Source organism: Rhinolophus sinicus, linkage group LG11, assembly GCF_036562045.2.
Source record: "Rhinolophus sinicus isolate RSC01 linkage group LG11, ASM3656204v1, whole genome shotgun sequence".
Lineage (NCBI taxonomy): Eukaryota > Metazoa > Chordata > Mammalia > Chiroptera > Rhinolophidae > Rhinolophus > Rhinolophus sinicus.
Window position 1 is genome coordinate 43,052,374 of NC_133760.1, and position 18,464 is coordinate 43,070,837.

The 18,464-nt window shown below is 34.1% G+C and overlaps 1 protein-coding gene across 11 annotated transcripts in view; it reads right to left on the bottom strand.

The window, feature by feature from the left end:
* Nucleotides 1-1,964: 1,964 nt before the first annotated feature.
* The window catches only part of CHD9 (chromodomain helicase DNA binding protein 9), a 177,749-nt gene continuing 161,249 nt past the window's right edge, over nucleotides 1,965-18,464 (bottom strand). For 10 of the 11 annotated variants that reach the window (XM_019732338.2, XM_074314879.1, XM_074314877.1 and 7 more), the window contains 5 exons: nucleotides 17,760-17,899; nucleotides 17,226-17,447; nucleotides 13,864-13,992; nucleotides 11,121-11,225; nucleotides 5,831-9,323 (listed from right to left, as the gene is read on the bottom strand). In XM_019732338.2, coding sequence (XP_019587897.2) covers nucleotides 8,448-9,323; nucleotides 11,121-11,225; nucleotides 13,864-13,992; nucleotides 17,226-17,447; nucleotides 17,760-17,899 — 1,472 coding nt within the window. In that variant the 3' untranslated portion in view covers nucleotides 5,831-8,447. Of the gene's footprint in view, nucleotides 5,366-5,830; nucleotides 9,324-11,120; nucleotides 11,226-13,863; nucleotides 13,993-17,225; nucleotides 17,448-17,759; nucleotides 17,900-18,464 lie in introns of those variants that run through there. The other variant, XM_074314881.1, reaches the window with a different exon arrangement.

An 18,464-nucleotide genomic window follows, 5' to 3' on the forward strand; every position in this document is an offset into this window, starting at 1 on the left:
TCCTGTTCTATCCCAACAAAATTGTATCCTAGTCTTTTGTCCTGGAAAGTCCTTTCTTGATCTTTCATATTTCCTTTCATCAAAAATGTATGTACAAAGTATCCTTGTTTGTTCTTTTGTAAAACTCATTGATATTCATTTGCATATGATAAAATTCACTCTTTTAAGTGTCCAGTTCTATGAATTTTGACCAATAGTCAAAATTAATATAGTCAATCAAGATATAGAACATTTCCATCACCCGAAAATTTTCCTAGTGCCCCTTTGTAGTAAACCCTCCTCACACGTCCCCAGGCAACCACTGATCACTTTTCTGTCCCCATAGTTTTCCCTCTTTTCCAAAATGTCATACAATGTAATCACACACTATGTAGCCTTTGATTCTAGCTTTTTTCAACTTGGCATAATGCCTTTCAGATCCATCCAAGTTGCATGTGTCAGTTGTTCCTTTCTGTTGGCAAATCATATTTATATGAATGTCCCAACACTTATCCATTAAACGGTTGGTGTTTTTATCTAAAAAATAAGGATAACAGCAACGGCCTTTCTGACAAAGTTCATTGTCGGTGTCACTCCTAATTTCTAGTTCTTTCCTAAGTTTAAATTTTATTTGAGCCTTTAAGTAATTATTGAATTTTCTTTTTTAAAAGCCCCAAAAGATTGTTGAAAACATCTGGGTTGTTCCCAGTTTTTGGTGATTATGAGAAAAGTTCTTTTAACATTCATGTGCATGCTTTCATGACAGAGTTTCATTACTCTTGGGTAAATACCTAGGAGTGTGCTATGGGCCCAATGTGTGTCCCTCCAAAATTCATGTTAAAACCTACCCCCCAGTGTGACTGCATTCAGCGATAGGACTTTTAGTAGGTAACTAAAGTTAAATGAAGTCTTAAGTGTGGGGCTCTAATCCAATAGGATTGGTGGCCTTAGAAGGCCACACTCAGGGACTGAGAAAGGGCCACCATGGGCACGCAGAGAGGCTAAGACGGATTGGCATTGCTGGTTGTGTGGTAAATGTTGAACTTTATAAGACACTGCCAAATTTCTTTGAAAGTGGGTCTATCATCTTGCATTCCCAGCCACATTGAAATTGAAATTTATTTCCCTGTGATCATTAGGCAGTGTTAAATTCCTTCCATACTGAGTTATCAAATGGCTATTATTGAGAATGTGGCTTCAACTGAGTTTGCAATACTATATGGGTCTCCCATAAATATATTTTTACGTGTGTTGCTACTAGCAAAAACTGCTCATTTGTTTTGAATTTCCATTTGAGGATGCTATCTACCCAAGCAGGGCTGAGGCCAATTTACATTTTACCTGGTATATTAAGTCTCCTGTTGAGACCTGAGTTAACCGGCATTTTGCGATTAGTTCCACTCAGCTATTCTTGTCCAATATGGCCTGACACTATGAGCCCCGCAGGTCTACCCCTCCTTCCAGCTCTGCTTATTTTGAATGAGAATCTGTTGTGCTAAAAATTCAATCCACAGTATAAACTACAAACAATTAGCTATATTTAACACACAGGGAAGCCTTGGTACTCTGGAATAAAAACAACATGCCCTTAGAGCCTTTTCTGTCATAAACAATTATGGCCTATGAGAGTAGATATTGGGCTACACACTCTCAGCTGCTTTTTATTGCTGCATTTTAAAACATTTTTGTCCATTTTCTTTGCCTTCTTGCATTCAGGCTATAAAATGTTTCTTTACACTGGGGTCACCATATGACCTGTTGGTAACCCCTTTTCTCCCTTCTTTTTAGGGGTACTTGCAAACTAAGTATCTGCGGTGGTGGGAAATGTGTGTCAACTTAAGGCCCCATAGGCTGTGAGTGAGGGCCTTGCTTGGAATGGAGGGCATGGACATTAAGGATTGAGTTTCAAGAAATCAATATTGACCACAAAAGACCCTGAATAGCCAAAGCAATCTTGAGAAAGAACAAAGCTGGAGCCATCACACTTCCTGGTTTCAAACTATATTACAAAGCTATAATAATCAAAACAGTGTGGTATTGGCATAAAAACAAGACAAATAGATCACTGCAACATAATAGAGAGGACATAAACCCACACACATATGACCAATTAATTTACAAGAAAGAAGTCAAGAATATACAATGGGGAAAGGACAGTCTTCCATAAATGGTGTTGGGAAAACTGGACAGCCACATGCAAAAGAATGAAGCTGGACCCTTATCGTACACAATACACAAAAATCAACTCAAAATGGATTAAAAACTTGAACATCAAGACCTGAAACCATACAAGTCCCAGAGCATAGGTGGTAAGCTCCTTGACATCAGTCTTGGCAATTAATTTTTGGATTTCACACCAAAAGCAAAGGTAACAAAAGCTAAAATGAACAACTCGGACTATATCAAACTAAAAAATTTCTGTACAGCAAAGAAAACCATCAACAAAATGAAAAGGCAACCTACAGCATGGGAGAAAATATTTGCAAATCATGTATCTGATAAGGGGTTAATATACAAAATATACAAAAAATTCACACAACTCAATAGAACAAAATTAAGCAAAACAACCTGATTGTAAAATGTGCATTCTGAATAGACATTTTTCCAAAGAAGACATACTATGGCCAACATATAAATGAAAAGGTGCTCAACATTATTAATCATCAAGGAAATGCAAATCAAAACTACAGTGACGCATCACCTCACACCTGTTAGAATGGCTCTTACAAAAAATACAAGAGATAACAAGTGTTGGTGAGGATGTGGAGAAAAGAAAACACTTGTGCACTCTTAGTAGGATGTAAATTGGTGCAGCCACTATGGAAAACAGTACGGAGATTCCTCAAAAAATTAAAAATAGACCTACCATATGATCCAGCAAAACCACTTCTGGGTATATATCCTGGGAAACACAATCACTATCTTGAAAAGATGTTTGCACCCCTATGTTCATGGCAGCATTATTTACAATAGCCAAGACATGGAAACAAAGTATTCATCAATAGATGAATGGATAAAGAAAATGTGGTCTGTGGGCATATATATATTTTTTCAGCCACAGTAAAGATGGAAATCCTGCCATTTGTGACAACATGGATGGACCTTGAGTGCATTATGGAAAGTGAAATAATTCAGAGAAAGACAAATACTGTATGATCTCACATACATGTGGAATCTGAAATAAAAAACAAAACAAAAACCAAATTCATAGAGAACAGACTGGTCGTTGCTGGGGAATGGGAGTTGGGCGAAATGGGTGAAGGTGGTCAAAAGGTACAAACTTCCCAACTTCTAAGATAAGTCAGTCCTGGTGATTAATGCACAGCATGGTGACCACAGTTAACCATACTGTATTGTATATTTGGAAGTTGCTAAGAGAGTAGATCTTAAAAGTTCTCATCACAAGAACAAAATTTTGTAGCTCTGTGTGGTGATGGATATTAACTAAACTTACAGTGTAATCATGTCACAATATACACATATATCAAATCATGTCATACACTTAAAACTAATACAGTGTTATTTGTCAATTACATCTCAATAAAAAAATCAATATTGGTTATTAAGAGTTTGGTTCTTAGGTCTGATTACTCATTCACTCATTCATTCATTCAGCCAGAGATCCAAGCCCTCGTCCATTCAAATATTCAACAAATGTTGTCAGCGTCTTTTATATGTCAAGTACTTTGCCAATCACTGATATAGCAGTGAATGAGACAACCACAGTCTCTGCCATTGCAAAGCATGTGATCTCCTGGGTAAAACAGATCTAGAACAAGTAATTATCAGGTGTAAATATATATAAAAAAAAAATTCAGGGAGCTATAGGAGTGTATCATAAGAGACCTTCACCATGCACGTGCGTGTGTGTGTGTGTGTGTAGGGCTCAATAATTGGGTATTAAATAAATTATACTGCATCTGTATATTAGAACAAGAAAGTCCTTAAAAATGTTTTGGAAGATTCTTTAATGACATGAAAAAATTATTATATAGTGAGAAAAAGGTTACAAAATGGTTATGTACAGTATAACTCCATTCTTATTAAAATATATATGTATATGCAAAGAAAACCTGAAAGTTAACAATTATCTGAGTGGTCAGCATTCTTGGGGTTTTTGTTTACTTTGTGCTTTCCCACCCCCAGATGTTCTGCATGTAATATGCATGTCTTGTTTGTTCTAAGAAAAAGAATCTAAAAATTCATCAAGATGTTATTTTTGCCTATCAATTTGGCAAAGATTATTTCAAAAGACAATACACAGTATTGGTAAGGATTGGGGGTAAATGAGCATTCACAAAAATATGCTGCTGAGGGTAGTATAAATTGCTACTAATGGCATCATTATAAACTTGGCAACAAAATCAAAATCCTTAAAAACAGAGGAAGTATTTTCACTTCTACAGGTTAAGGAAATCATTAGGGATAGATGCAAAAAAATTAATTCACATATAAACCCAAATGTCTGTATTTAAGTACATGGTTAAATAACTTACATCTGTATGAGCCAATACTATGTATTAAAAATCACATTGCAGGTCAGTATATCAAGGGCAGAACAGTAAATACTATGCTCCATATAATGGTTTACTATAAAAGTGTATTAGTTTCCTAGGGCTACCATAACACAATACTGCAAACTGGGTGGCTTAAGACAACAGGAATTTATTCTCTCACAGTTCTGGAGGAGGAAAGTCCAAACTCAAGGTGTTGGCAAGGGTGGTTCCTTCTGGAGGCTCTGAGAGAATCTGCTCCACACCTCTCTTCTAGCATCTGGTTGTTGCTGGCAACTCTTGGTGTTCTTGGGCTTGCAGCTGCATCGCTCCCATCTCTGCCAGGTGTCTCATGAACTTCCCGGTGTCTCTGTGTCCTCTCCTCTTCTTATGAGGACACCAGTCATTGGATTTAGGACCCACCCTAATCTAGTGTGATAGCATCTTAACTAATTACATCTGTCAAGACCCTATTTCCAAATAAGGTTACATGCTGAGGTTGTTGGTTGACACGAAATTTCTATAGGACACTAATCAACCCACTGCAAGTATATAACATAAAAAGATTGGAAATCTATACCAACAATATCTCAGGGTGGGTTTATGAATGATTTAAATATTTTTTGTTTTTCTGCACTTAAAAGTAAATAGTTTATGTAGTGGAGTTACATTTATGTAGGGATTAAGTTCTAAATTTATTGTGGAGGGTGAAGATTATCTGTAGTCAAACATCACTCCTTCCTACAGCTCACAAAATACAGACTATATAATTGTATACACAGTGCATCTTCTTTCAAAAACATCCAACATTTCCAATTCTTCCTCCAGCATTGGTGTAGATTACTGTTCTTCTGGGTAAGCACTAGATGAAGCAGTTGGCTTGTGTTTACATGCTACATTGTATGAAAAAAGAAAAAAAAAAGGTTTGCTAAGCATAAAAGTATATAGTTGAATGTGTTCAAGTTAAATGAGTGTATGATAAGACTCCACTGTTTTACTTTTGTAATTAGAGGGAAAACAAATTTTTTTCATGTTTACAAAAAACACTACCGACAATGGCAATGAATTGAGATTCTTTAAGCCCGAGGAAAAAAATGATTAGTTTCCCAAATGGACTCCTTTAAGAGGTTAGGTATATCTGAGGCTTTCTAGATTTCCTTTAAAGGTCCAGGGGAAGAAAGCTTAAGAAAATAATAATATTGTGGATATAATTATTGCCAACTTCTGTCATTTAAAAATTCTTCCAAAGTATACTTTCCTTTTAAAGATTTATGACTGTCTTTCATAACTGAGATAAGATAAATTTTATATATAAAACTAAATAAAAAAAGAAGTATTGTCATGTACAGAGGCTGACATCATGGGTAGTCAAAGAATATGTTTAATAAAAAATAATTAAACTTCCATTTGCTCTATAGAACATCATAGAAAGTAATTTAATAAATTACAAATGACTTTTTAAGACGTTTGCTCAACTACAGAAAGCAAATTCAGACTACACAAAACACAACTGGTAAATATTGCAAATGTCCAAAAGGAAAATTGGACTAAGACTTGAATCATGAAACCTGAAACAAGGGCTATAAATACAAGGCAATAACAGCTATAATTCTTTTAGTAACTACCAACACATACTTGGATATCCTTTCACTGCAACTTTAGTATTATGTAATTCTACTGTTTTTTTCCTTATAACCCTTAACTTTACACAACCATATTTGCATGGTTTATTTTAACCTGATAGCTGGACAACTTTCCCCCAATCAATAATAAATAGAAGTGTCTTAAAACCCAAGAGAATATTTAAAGTTAATATTAGCCTTAATATTTTGAAAACTGCAATTGCCTTATTACATAGAAAGAGAATCACTAAGATGTTAACCAAATTCATTTGAGCATAATTAGGAAAATACTTTATCTCATAAATTTGATATAAATTAGATTTTAGTGATAAGATCTAGGGCTTTTTTTCCTTTTTTTTTTTTTAATTGGGGAAAGAAAGGAATAAAGATCATGTGGGTAGAAGAAGAGTGAGGGAAGGGAAATATGGATGGTGTTGAAATACTCCACCGGCAACCTAAGTTCACTGTGTTTGAAAAACTTTGGCTATCTCATAGGTGTATTCTAGTTAAACAAAAGTGCAATACTGCAAAGGGAAGATACTAAGTATGTAATATATCACTTTCATTATGAAGAATTACTACCCACTTCTCCTGGATGGGTATTATGACTATTGCTAAGACTGCATAAAGGACTATCAAAGTACTATTTTGGGAAAAATACAAAAATCAATACCATCCCATTAAACTTATATAATTTTGTAAATGCATATAACACTGTCTCTCTTTAATAAGGGGTTATTTTACATACAGAAACAATTTACTGGTAAATGTCTTGGAAAATCCAATATAATTGCTTAATTCGTGACAAAGCAACAAGTTCTATCATCAAAACATACTTAAAGTTATTTTTTTCTGTAGAAGAGAAGTGGGGTATTTTGTTCCCTAAATTTATCCCCTTGCAAACTTTATCACTGACTTATTCAAGTACCGGAAGAATGCTAACATTTACCTCTCCTTAGGATATAAATGGTATTTTACACTCAATGAAATTCTAATTGTTTTAAATGTGTATGAAGGTGAACCTGGACCTCTACCTTGTCAGAATAATAGCAGCTTTAGCAGGAGATATTGTATCACAAATCAAGTATCAGACAAATTTTACATGGTAAAGGGTTCTAAGAAATTGATCAGAAGCCTTGGGCTTCATTTTGTGGTTTACAGGTATAACTCGTATTTTCTTTCTTTTTTTTTTTTTGAGATTATTCAAAGTGCATTTTCAAAATGGGCAACTCAGTATATTTAATATAAACTGATAACCCAACACTGATTCTGGGCAACATTTAGTCTGCTTACACCTAAAAGAAACTCAAGGTGAATGTAGACTATTTGCATATTACTTTACCACTATTGTCTGTTAAGTTTGTAATATTACCATGACATAAAACACAAATAGAAATCTACACAAATAAAGCAAACAAACAATTTTTTTACATGAAGTATGCTGTGTTGAAAGTTCTTTCAGTGGCATTTCATGAGTTTGCCCTTTCTGAACCCTGGAAACAGACATTACTCATCTGAGACATAATTATTTCTAATAGGAGGCCAAACTTTGAAAAGTTACAACTAAGTATGTCTAGAGGGTGCCAAAGTTACATGACACAGGATTATTTTATGACTGAATTTTACTGATATCAGAGTTAAGCTCAGCAAAAAGCAAGTCATATTTCTTGCCAGATTGACATGATATATAGGATGTGTTTAAAAAACCCCTGAAAACAAGTATAGAATTAGAAACGAATGTAAACTTCCTAAACTAACTCAGCTGAGGTAACAGGTAGCCAGTTAAATTGGCTGATTGGGAAACTTATTTCTTCTTTAAAACATACTTGTACCTGAATTGGAAACATCAGCAGTGCATCACAACACTAGAGCATTTTCATGTAATTAAAACAATGGATGGTGATGTAGATTCTACAGCTTTCATGACATTCATTAGCTGCCCAAATTATTGCTGAGTTTTGTTCTGTAAATTATAGGTGTCAAGGAGGCTGTAAAACTATATTCAAATTAAATCAGTAATATGCATAAAGGATTCTGTGTTCACTGCAAATATATTAAATATACAACTCTTACTGAGCATAATTTCCATAAAATTAACCCCCAACAAAATTATAATGCCTTTTGTTGTAATTTTACACCTTTATGTATTTGATAGTACATACGAGTTCAGAAACTTATGAATCTTAAGAAATTTTACATGCAAAAAGTCTCTGAAAGCAGTTTGCACTTCTAAACAAATAACTGAAATGTTCGGTCAGTAAGTTATTGATGCACTCCACACTGGGGTATTTACAATTAATAATTAAAGAAAAAAAATCCCAAATCAGTTCATAATTTAAGTGTAGTCTGGGGATCAGTCTTCGTTACTAGAATCTGAATCCTCGGATGACGACGATGTACTGTCAGATCCGGACGAAGCATCGGCTTTCTCTGAACCCTCATCTGTGCTGTTTTCATTGAGAGGACTTGGTTCGGTACCCCCTTTGTCTTCCTGATCTCTAACTCTGGAATCTTCTTCCTTTACCTCTACAGACTTAGATGAGCCTAAGTCACTGTTTTTGCTTTTCTGTACATCAAAAGTATTGGACTGGGACAAAGTTGGAATATGAAGATTAAGGCCTGGAGTGAGAAGCATCCCTGGGTAAATGATATTAGATAGTAACAGTGGGTTAAGAGCTAACGAGTTGGCAGCTGCAGCTGTATTTAATGCAGCAGTAGAGGATGTTGAAGGAGAACTTGATACAGAGTTTTCTCCACCATTCTCTGAATTTTGGCTCTCTGTCCTTTCTTTTTTTCCTTCCAGCTCCTTCGAGTCATTTCCCTTTTTTTCTGTTCCAGATTCTGCAGGCTTTGTCAGGAGTCCTCCCATGCCCAGCAGATTGGGTAATCCAGTCATTCCTGACAGGAGCATGGGGAACATGGCAGCCATGTTTTTAGCTTCTCCTCCAGAAGAAAGGCTGGCAGGCATTCCCATCAACCCTGCGGTTACTTGCAGTGACTGCAAGTTTTGTAGGTTTTGTTGTAAGGCCTGAAGAGTTGTGAGATCCATACCTGGAAGTAATCCATTGGCTAACAGAGGACTGCCTGAAACACTGCTGGCAGTTGCAGCCGCTGCTGCCGCTGTGGCCTTCGCAATACCGCTTTTAGGCCGTCTCCCTCGCCTACTTACTTCTTCTCTCACAACAGGACCAGTGAGAATACGTTCATACATACTTTCTGGAAGAAATCCCTGAGGAAAAAAATCATTAATAATATCTATATTAAAATCAATAGCTATTAGCTTGTGACACAAATAAGCTATCAAAACAGGTAATTATTTATAAACTTATTCTGTATGATAAAACAATCAATTATGAGAGAGATAACCTAAATTCCTATTATTTTAAGTAGTGACTGGAAACAGCTCTTCCACTTCTTATTTTAAGTGGCCTCTAGCCTTCCTCCATAGAGACATACATTTGTAGACTAGCTCTAGAAAACAAGGTACAAACGAAATTTTTCATGAGGGTTACTCCCATACCCTGACATGTTTTACATGACCAAACAGTCTAGAATGCTAAAGAAATGCCCCGTTCTAATCTGGAAGAACAATAAGGAAAGGATAGAGGAAGTAAGTAAAAGATTAAGATTGAGATGCTTCGTATGAATTTTTTGACTATCACTTTGGGAATACGGGATAAAGCCATGCTGAAAAAGATACTCAACAGGGCGGGGAAATTACGTGACTCAGAACAGCGGTAGCACCTGCAAACTGGGAGCATAAAGTCCAGGACGATGGAGAACAATCTATGCTACTTTCTTTCAATTCTCCTAAGATCTTCTCAGGCTCAAAACTCCTACAAGTTGTAGGAATTTAATACCTCTAGACCAGCATTGTCCAATAGAAATATAATGTAAGCCACATATGTAATATTAAGTTTTCTAGTAACCACATTAAAAAAGGTAAAATAGAAATAGGTGACCTTAATTTTAGTAATAAAAGCAAAACATTACCAGTTCAATATGTCATCTATGAAAATTACTCAGATTTTATATTTTTTCCAAACTAAGTCTTCAAAGTCCCAAGATAGTGTTTTACACTTACAACAACACATCTTAATTCAGACCAGCTCAAGAGCCACGTGTGCCTGGGGCTGTCACTTGTGACAGTTCAGCTCTAGACAGTGGTTTAAAAGACTCTCATAGGACTGTTTTTAGATTTCCTTTTGAATCGATCAATTTATTTATTCTCTTTTCAAAAGGATTAGGGTTCACTGCAGGAAACATGACAACAAAAAATGCAAATAAAGAATTCATCTATAATTTCACCATTCAGAGATAACCATTGCTAATTTTTCAGGATGTGTGCTTCCATTTTTTGCTTGTACATATATATAAATTCTACAATTCTCCCCACCTCCCTTTCCAAAATAAAAAACAGAATCATACTGAACACAGTTGTAGAGCCTGCCCTTTTCATTTGAACACCTGTAGAAACAAGCTATTATTTATTTAGCATTTACCACATGGTTAGGCCTTGCTATTCCAAGAGCTTAACTACCATCCTATTTAACATATTGTGAACTTTTTCTCCTGTGTCATTAGATGCTCTTCTCTTTTTTCTTTTTTGGACGTTTAATAGTATTTTATATTAATTTCAAGTGTACAGTATGTTCTTTTAAGATACAATTTTTAAAACAGTTGCAGTTTTCCAACATATGCCCGGACCATTAGTATTTTCCCAATTTTCTAGTACTATACTAAGATGAATATCCTTTTATATATTTCTTTCCCCACATCATTGATTATTCTTTGTGCCACTGTTCAAACAGTATCTTAGAGGTTAGAATAAAAACAAATCAGTATATACTGATTCAAACTCAACAAACATCTGAAAACTTTGTAACATGTTCTGCAAAATAAAAAGTGTGAACTACAAAGCACTGTCACATGTTCATGAAATATTTTGTAGATTCTTAACTTAAAATTTAATTGGGCATCTAATTTTTAGAATGACGTCTGAGTTAGTATTTCATGAAATACTCACAGACTGCTTAACAACATCTCCCCATTCAGGCGCAACTCCGTATTCTGAATTTTCTTTTAAGAATCTACATAAATCTTTCAAAGGGGGAGCAAATGCACCTCCAACCTGTAAACAAAAAACAAATTGTTAGACATGTAAAAACACGATTAAATATGGAGACACAACTTGCTTTTTATTCAGTTAATAACAGTTTATTTCTTTAGAACATGTATTCTTTGAACCACCTTTGACATTATTATATTATATTTAATAGTCCCATAAGGACTATTAAAATACTATATAAACATGTGGTAATGTAAATTGTTAATGTTTTAAGTAGAGAAACTAGAACCGTAAAAATAAACTACCATTTTTGTGCACTTACTATGCTGAATAGGCAGTATAGCCTAGTTAAGCGTATATACTTTGGAGTCAGACTTAACAGCTATATGAACTTGAGAAAAATCAGTAAATCTCTCTGAGCCTCAGTTTTATAATTTGTTTTAGTTCTCACTACATCCTTTTGAGATAGTATTATTCCTATTTTTCAAATGAAGGAATTAAGCCTCAGAGAAGTTATATAAGTTTCCTTAAGCTAGCTAATACCATCTTTCCCTGAAAATAAGACCTAGCCGGACAATCAGTTCTAACGCGTCTTTTGGAGCAAAAATTAATATAAGACCCGGTTTTATTTTATTATAGTAAAATAAGACCGGGTCTTATATAGTATGATATAAGACTGGGTATAATCTAATCTAATCTAATGTAATCTAATATAGGGTCTTATATTAATTTTTGCTCCAAAAGACACATTAGAGCTGACTGTTTGGCTAGGCCTTATTTTTGGGGAAACATGGTGTTAGGGTCAGCTTTCAAACTAAGGTCTCAAACACCCATGCTCTTATCTATTATATAAATTGACACCCTAAAAGTATACAAATGTACATATTCTTTGTGTGTGAAAAGTGAAATAACCAACTAATCATAAGTAAATTTGAAAAAAACAACCCAAAAACTATGTATAATAATTAGTATGAAATTGATACAAAATAATACTTTGAAATTTAAATGACTTAAATTTAAATGATTTGGACCTACCAATTTAATGTTCCCTTGGAGTCTAAAGATATTTCTTGAGTAATTCTTTCTTCCACACATCTTTGAATGAATACATACTATATCTTGATAGGATATAGACAGGGCTTAATATAGCCAGTTATAACACCTGTAAGTATTCTTAATATTTCCTATCGTCTTTACTTAGTATCTGTAGTTTCTGCTCCCTTCTCCTTTTTATTATCCCCTTCATTAAGCTCCAATTTAAACTGGAGGCCTTCTGGGTGGCTTATGGGGGATTTAGCAGGTAGATTCTTTTCCTTAGTGACACATGAATCCTGAGCCTGTACTCTAAAGACTCAGGACAATAAAAACTCTGAAAATTGAGGAAAATGAATAGGGCCTTTAATCAGGTTACCGCATTAAAAATAAAATTTAGAGTATTTAAGCACGAAATTAAATAAAGTGCTACCATTATAAACTGTCACCTTGCTCTTCCCTTAATACATCTATGACATCACTTCAAGTACTAACAATAGCTGAATAAGATATCTCTACAAAATTGGAGGAAAAATTAGTATTCATTTTAATGATTGGTGTACACAATCGTATCAAAGGAACTTAGTTTTAAAAGTTTTCTTCCAATTCCAGTATCTTTTCTGAGAAATTCAAATAATTTTATGTATTTTTATACTAGCAGCAAAAGAGAACTAGGGAATTAACATGAGCTCTTAGGGTAATTTAACTTGTGACTGGAGGAACTGAATGGGAAATTTGCTGTTCTTACTCTGAGGCCAGTATTTATTTCTTACCTATGTTGTTGCTTACTTATCAGAATGAAAAACAGAATAAAAATATCAAAGCTATAAACTTAGAAAAAGGTGCCGTAAGCATCCTGTAATTTACTTTGGGTGATAAAAGAGACGTATACCAATCCAAACATAAAGCAAACAATTTGGGGAAATAAATGTTGAACCACATTTGGTCCAGAAATACTTTGGAAAAATCTGGCTTTTACCATGCATCAATCAATAAAGCAGGATAAGCACAGGGGTACCATTAGTCTATAAGGTACTGTTGTTTAAGACAGTTCATTTCCATCTATCAGAAAATTACGTAATGTGCCGATTTAGATAGAACAAGACACTTTACGGCCAGCCAATAGAAAACTACTGTGATAAATATATGAATATACGATGGCTATGGTGACAATGTTGCCCTTTCACCAGGGTTTCTCAATCTTTCCACTCTACACATTTCGCACTCCTGTTGTTGAGGGTCGTCCTGTGTATTATAGGAAGTTTAGCAGCATCCCTAGTCTCTACCCTCTAGGTGCCAACAGCCTCATTTCCCTGCGCACCACCCACCTCCCTACTCCTCAATTGTGGATACAAAAAATATCTCCAGACACTGCCAAATGTGCCCTAGAGGACAAAACTGCCCACCCTGTTGAGAACCATTGTGTGAGATGTAGTGCTCTTATGCAGCGCTTAGGCACAGCTATGTAAAGCGACTTCTTATTTCATTCAACGGTTTATGAGATGGGATTTGAAATTAGACTGCATAAATTTATAGTCCGTATCTTTTCCCATAAATCTCTAGGTTTAACCCATTTCCAGGTCTGTGAGAAATTACTGCATAAAGAATAATATTCTAGCAATCTCTTAAATATTCAATCAACATAAAAGGACAACAAACATATGAATACCTTTCTGGCATTTCTTCTATTAATCAACTGAACACGTTCTTCTCCAGTGAGACTGTTAACATCTAGCTTATTGGGGTTTCTGCAACGATGCCTTTTTTGTTTGGGCCTCCCTTCGTGGAGCTGCATTCTCTAAAATAAACAGACAAAAATAGTTTTAAAATCTTCACTTGTGCAAATAATGCAAATGAACTGATTAAAGTAATTTAATCCTATAATACTGAAGATATATATCACATTATATATTTAAAAATCTTATATAGCTTATATATATATAATTGTTAAACTTCAAAAAACATTTAAACTTTAAATATTTTTATAATTAACAAAAAGATTAAATAAGACTTTAAAAGCTATTAATCTTTTCTCTTTTTTTTTTAAATTAAAATTTATTGGGGTGACAATGATTAGTAAAATTACATAGGTTTCAAGCATACGATTCTGTAATACATCATCTATATATCACATTGTGTGTTCACCACCCAGAGTCAGTTCTCCAGATATTTGATCCCATGAATCTTTTCCTCATATTATAAATTTAAACATAATTGAAGGCCACCATAATGATCACATTTTCATTCTGTATAAAAGTAGGCACCGGAAATGCGGACACTGCTAGTTCCTTCTTTAATCGCCCTCAAAGACAATGGTATTGCTAGAGTACTACTTGAAGGAGCAACCAAGAATGCTGGAGTAGCTTCCACTAAATTGGATAGTTCTCTACTTCTGATAAATTTTACCTGAAACTTCAGGTAAAATTCTCTGGGCTCTGATACAGTTTATACGTGTGCTAGAGGCTTTCATTTCCTTCATCTGACTGATAGACTTTCTTACATCTTCTCACGTAATCCACACAATACTCAAAGATGTTATTCTTACTTTATAAATGGAATCCAGGCTCGGAGAAATGATCTTCCTCAAGGTCATGCAGCCAGCAAGTAGCTATATTTGGCAATAAAAACTCTTTCCATCAAACCATGCTTTTTATGTCTACAGCTGTTAACAAAGCAGCACTTGAGGTTTGTAGTTATTTCCAACCAATAAGAACATTCCAAGAGACGAATGCTCAAACTCTTCAGCATGGCAGACCAGCCAGTCCCATGACAGCCAGGACCTAATTCAACCTTTTCTATCCAGTAACTATTAACCGACACATTCCCTCACACAACTTGGAAAATCAGACCAGTCATTGTTTTATGACTATGCCTTACAATCCTATCCTTTTAAAACTCTCTTCATATTGTTTTATAATGCCTAGAATATCCTATTCTGGTGATAACGTGGTCTAATGCCTCCTGATTCTGTCATAACTCACTAGTCATGTCAGCTCTATTTTCCTTCTATCTTTCTCCGGATACTTTACTCTGCCTAGGCAGATTAATTCTTCTTTTATCTGCCTCCATGGCACTTTACACATACCTCTGTTATAGTATATATACCATGTTATAATTATCTAGTTATAGGTATATACCACAATAGAGTGTGAGGAAATTATTAATGTATCCTTGGGAAATTAATTATTATTTCATATTCTTTACTGCAAATGCTTTTAAAAATGTTTTAAAATATTAATAATAAAGTTATAGAAAACACGATAGAAGGTTTATTTGCAGTGAAAATGCTAAATGGTTATGTTAAAAAATTAATAAAGATTCCTTTGCAGTGATAAAGAAAGGAATGAAAATCCTTTAAAGACTATTGTTCATTGTTTTATCCTCAATCCCTTAAAATAGCAAGTAGCACACAGTACTAAATACAAATTTACTGACTGAATAAATGAATATTATTATATTGATGCAAAAGTATGGTTTAAAAGGTTAAAAATTGCAAAAACCACAATTACTTTTAAACCAGCCTAGTATTTTCTAATATGTTAAGTTACAGCATTGAACTAAAAATTCTCGTTATTTTTAGAGTTGCTATATTCATTTTATTATCAGATTTGTGAAAAATCCCCCTCTCTGAATTATGAGAGCTTTATTTGTTTTGTTTTTTTTTAATCAAAAGGAATTAAATAAAAGTTTAAGAATTTGTGGCACCCTTTGAGAAAACTAGGTATGTGACAAGTATTCAAAAGCTAAGTCTGAGGGTCACTGTTTCAGACTACTAGGTTATTTGCTGGGGACAATAACAGCTGTGAAAATAGTGAACTAAATATATTACAGATACAAATATATTAAAATACTTATTAAAGATATAGTCCCATTACTCTAGGGACTGGAGCTTTGTGTTTCCTTTTCATGAAAAATTATCAAAGTAATTAATTTTTTTTGTTATTAATTAAGAATCACTTTACCTTTATATAGCACTTTTTAGTCTTCAATTTTTGTGTTTTAATCATTGATTCAATAAATACTTACAGGCAGCTAGATACTATTCTATGAATCATGAATTATGAGCAAAGTGCTGGGGATATAAAGGTGAACAGGACATAGTCCCTGAGAAGCTCACAGGGTGTGGACAGCTGCATTGTGCTATCCATTTAATTTTCATAATGGAGGCAGATGGAACAGCATGGTAAATTCATTCTATAGAGGACATATTTTATTCTTTTACCTTATAAAATACACAGAAATGTCAAGGAAGATGGACACAAAATTTGGTATATCAGCATCTGATAATGAAGTATTGTGAAATGAATAGATTTCTGTGACTGAGAAAGCTCAATACCCTTAAGATAGTGAGTAGTATTTCAGAGCATAAAGAAAATGCAGATGAAATACAATGATTCTCATCTTCGATTAACGTAATTCATTGTGTATCTGAAGAGGCACAGAAACTATATTCTTGTAACTTGAAGAAGAGCTTAAGAATAGGGGTTTGGACACTGGGTTTAAGACTTATTCGCTGTGTGGCATGGAACTATTTAATTAAAAATTTCAGTATTTTCCATTTCTTTATCTATGAAATAGTTGTGACAATGCCATTCTGATAAAGTTGTTGGGAGTATTAGATGACTTAATACATGTTATCTCGTAAGTAAGTGCTAAGTATAATGCCAGGCACACAGTAAAGTCTCCATATAAGTTTACTATGACATTATTATTTTACAATAATCTCCTTGAGGGATAGGATTGAAGTTTTTTTATACATTTACAACCTGCATTGGGTCTAACATAGTACTCTGTATATCAAAGGTGATTTTTATTGGTAAATACTTGTTGAATGCAGAATGGAAAAACTGAAAATGGTACTGTATTGTATCATGGGAAAGGTGGGTATTTATTTTTTCTTTTTCTGCTCATTTTCCTAAATTTTGAGCAGAACACATATTTAATATAAGTGGGTAGAATTTATGTTTCATCATTATACATTTGATAAATCATAGAAATAAAATATACCAAGATTTGTAAGGTATCACCTACAGGAATAAAAGCTCCTAAATCTTCCACATAGCCTGGGTGCTCCTTAAGCCATTTTTCCAAATCCTTTCTTTTCGGTGCATCATCGCCTGCAAGTCTTGTCCCATCTTTAAGATGAATAACTGGAACTGGACTTTCCGTATCAGGAATTCCTTGAGGTTGAGGATAGGACAGTGCTGGATTTATCCCTGTAGAAATCTGTGAGGTGGGTAAGCCCAAAGTAACCTGTAGAAAAACACAAAATGAAAATTTTACTTCCATGATTTAGTATTCTAATTTTGTTCCAATGAAGGAATTCTTTTTGAAGAGGAATCAAAAAATAAGTTGTTCAGAAGTCTACTAAATCTTTCAAATTTAAGATTTCCATGAAGCTTGGCCAATGTTGAATTTACTGAGATACAATCTAAAACTATATAGTATACTTCTAATTTCCTAATTATTATTCTACAAAACATTCACAAAACAGCAATATACATATTTACTAGAACTGAATTTTGAACTAAAGGTTCAGTACTTTTTACATATTGCTTTACTTACATGATTAGGTGGTTTATTTCTGTTAAAAAAGAGGATGTCAACATTTTCTACATTCTTCCTCCTTCCCCGCCTTTTTTTGACTATGGGCTGGTTGTCTAATATAACTCCATTGGCACCAAGGGTTGATTGAATGGAAGTACCTAATAAAATTAAAAAAGCAAAACAGTCATAAAAATCTAGTTCTTAAACAAATTAAAGTAACCACTTTTCTAAATATATGGAAGTGTTAGTTCTATTTTACATATCCTAAATCAAGCAATTCTTCAGACTAAAAACACCACCCCGATTTCTCATTTAAAAACTTGGATAATTGTAATCCAGGTCTCTCAACCTTTGACTTATTTCCTTAATTTTTCTCCCCAGATAGTCATATGTATTCTCTTCCTTCCCCTTTTACAGCGAGAAGCAAGCGGTTCTCATGGACAAGATAAACCTTGACCCTTTCTTTGAACCCATTCATTTCCACTTTTTCCAAAGCCTGTTTTATCATTTATCTTTGCTTTCTTATGCCAAAATGTCTTATCCTACATTAGATTCTTCTAAACTTAAAAACATGGCCAACTCAAACAAACAAAACAAAACTTCTTTCGGCCTTTTTATAACTTTTAAAATTTTCAAAAGACCTGTCACTATTGTGTTCCTCTTTATCACAATAAACTCATTCCTCAATTTCCCATAGTCCATCCTACCCCAGCCAACTTATGG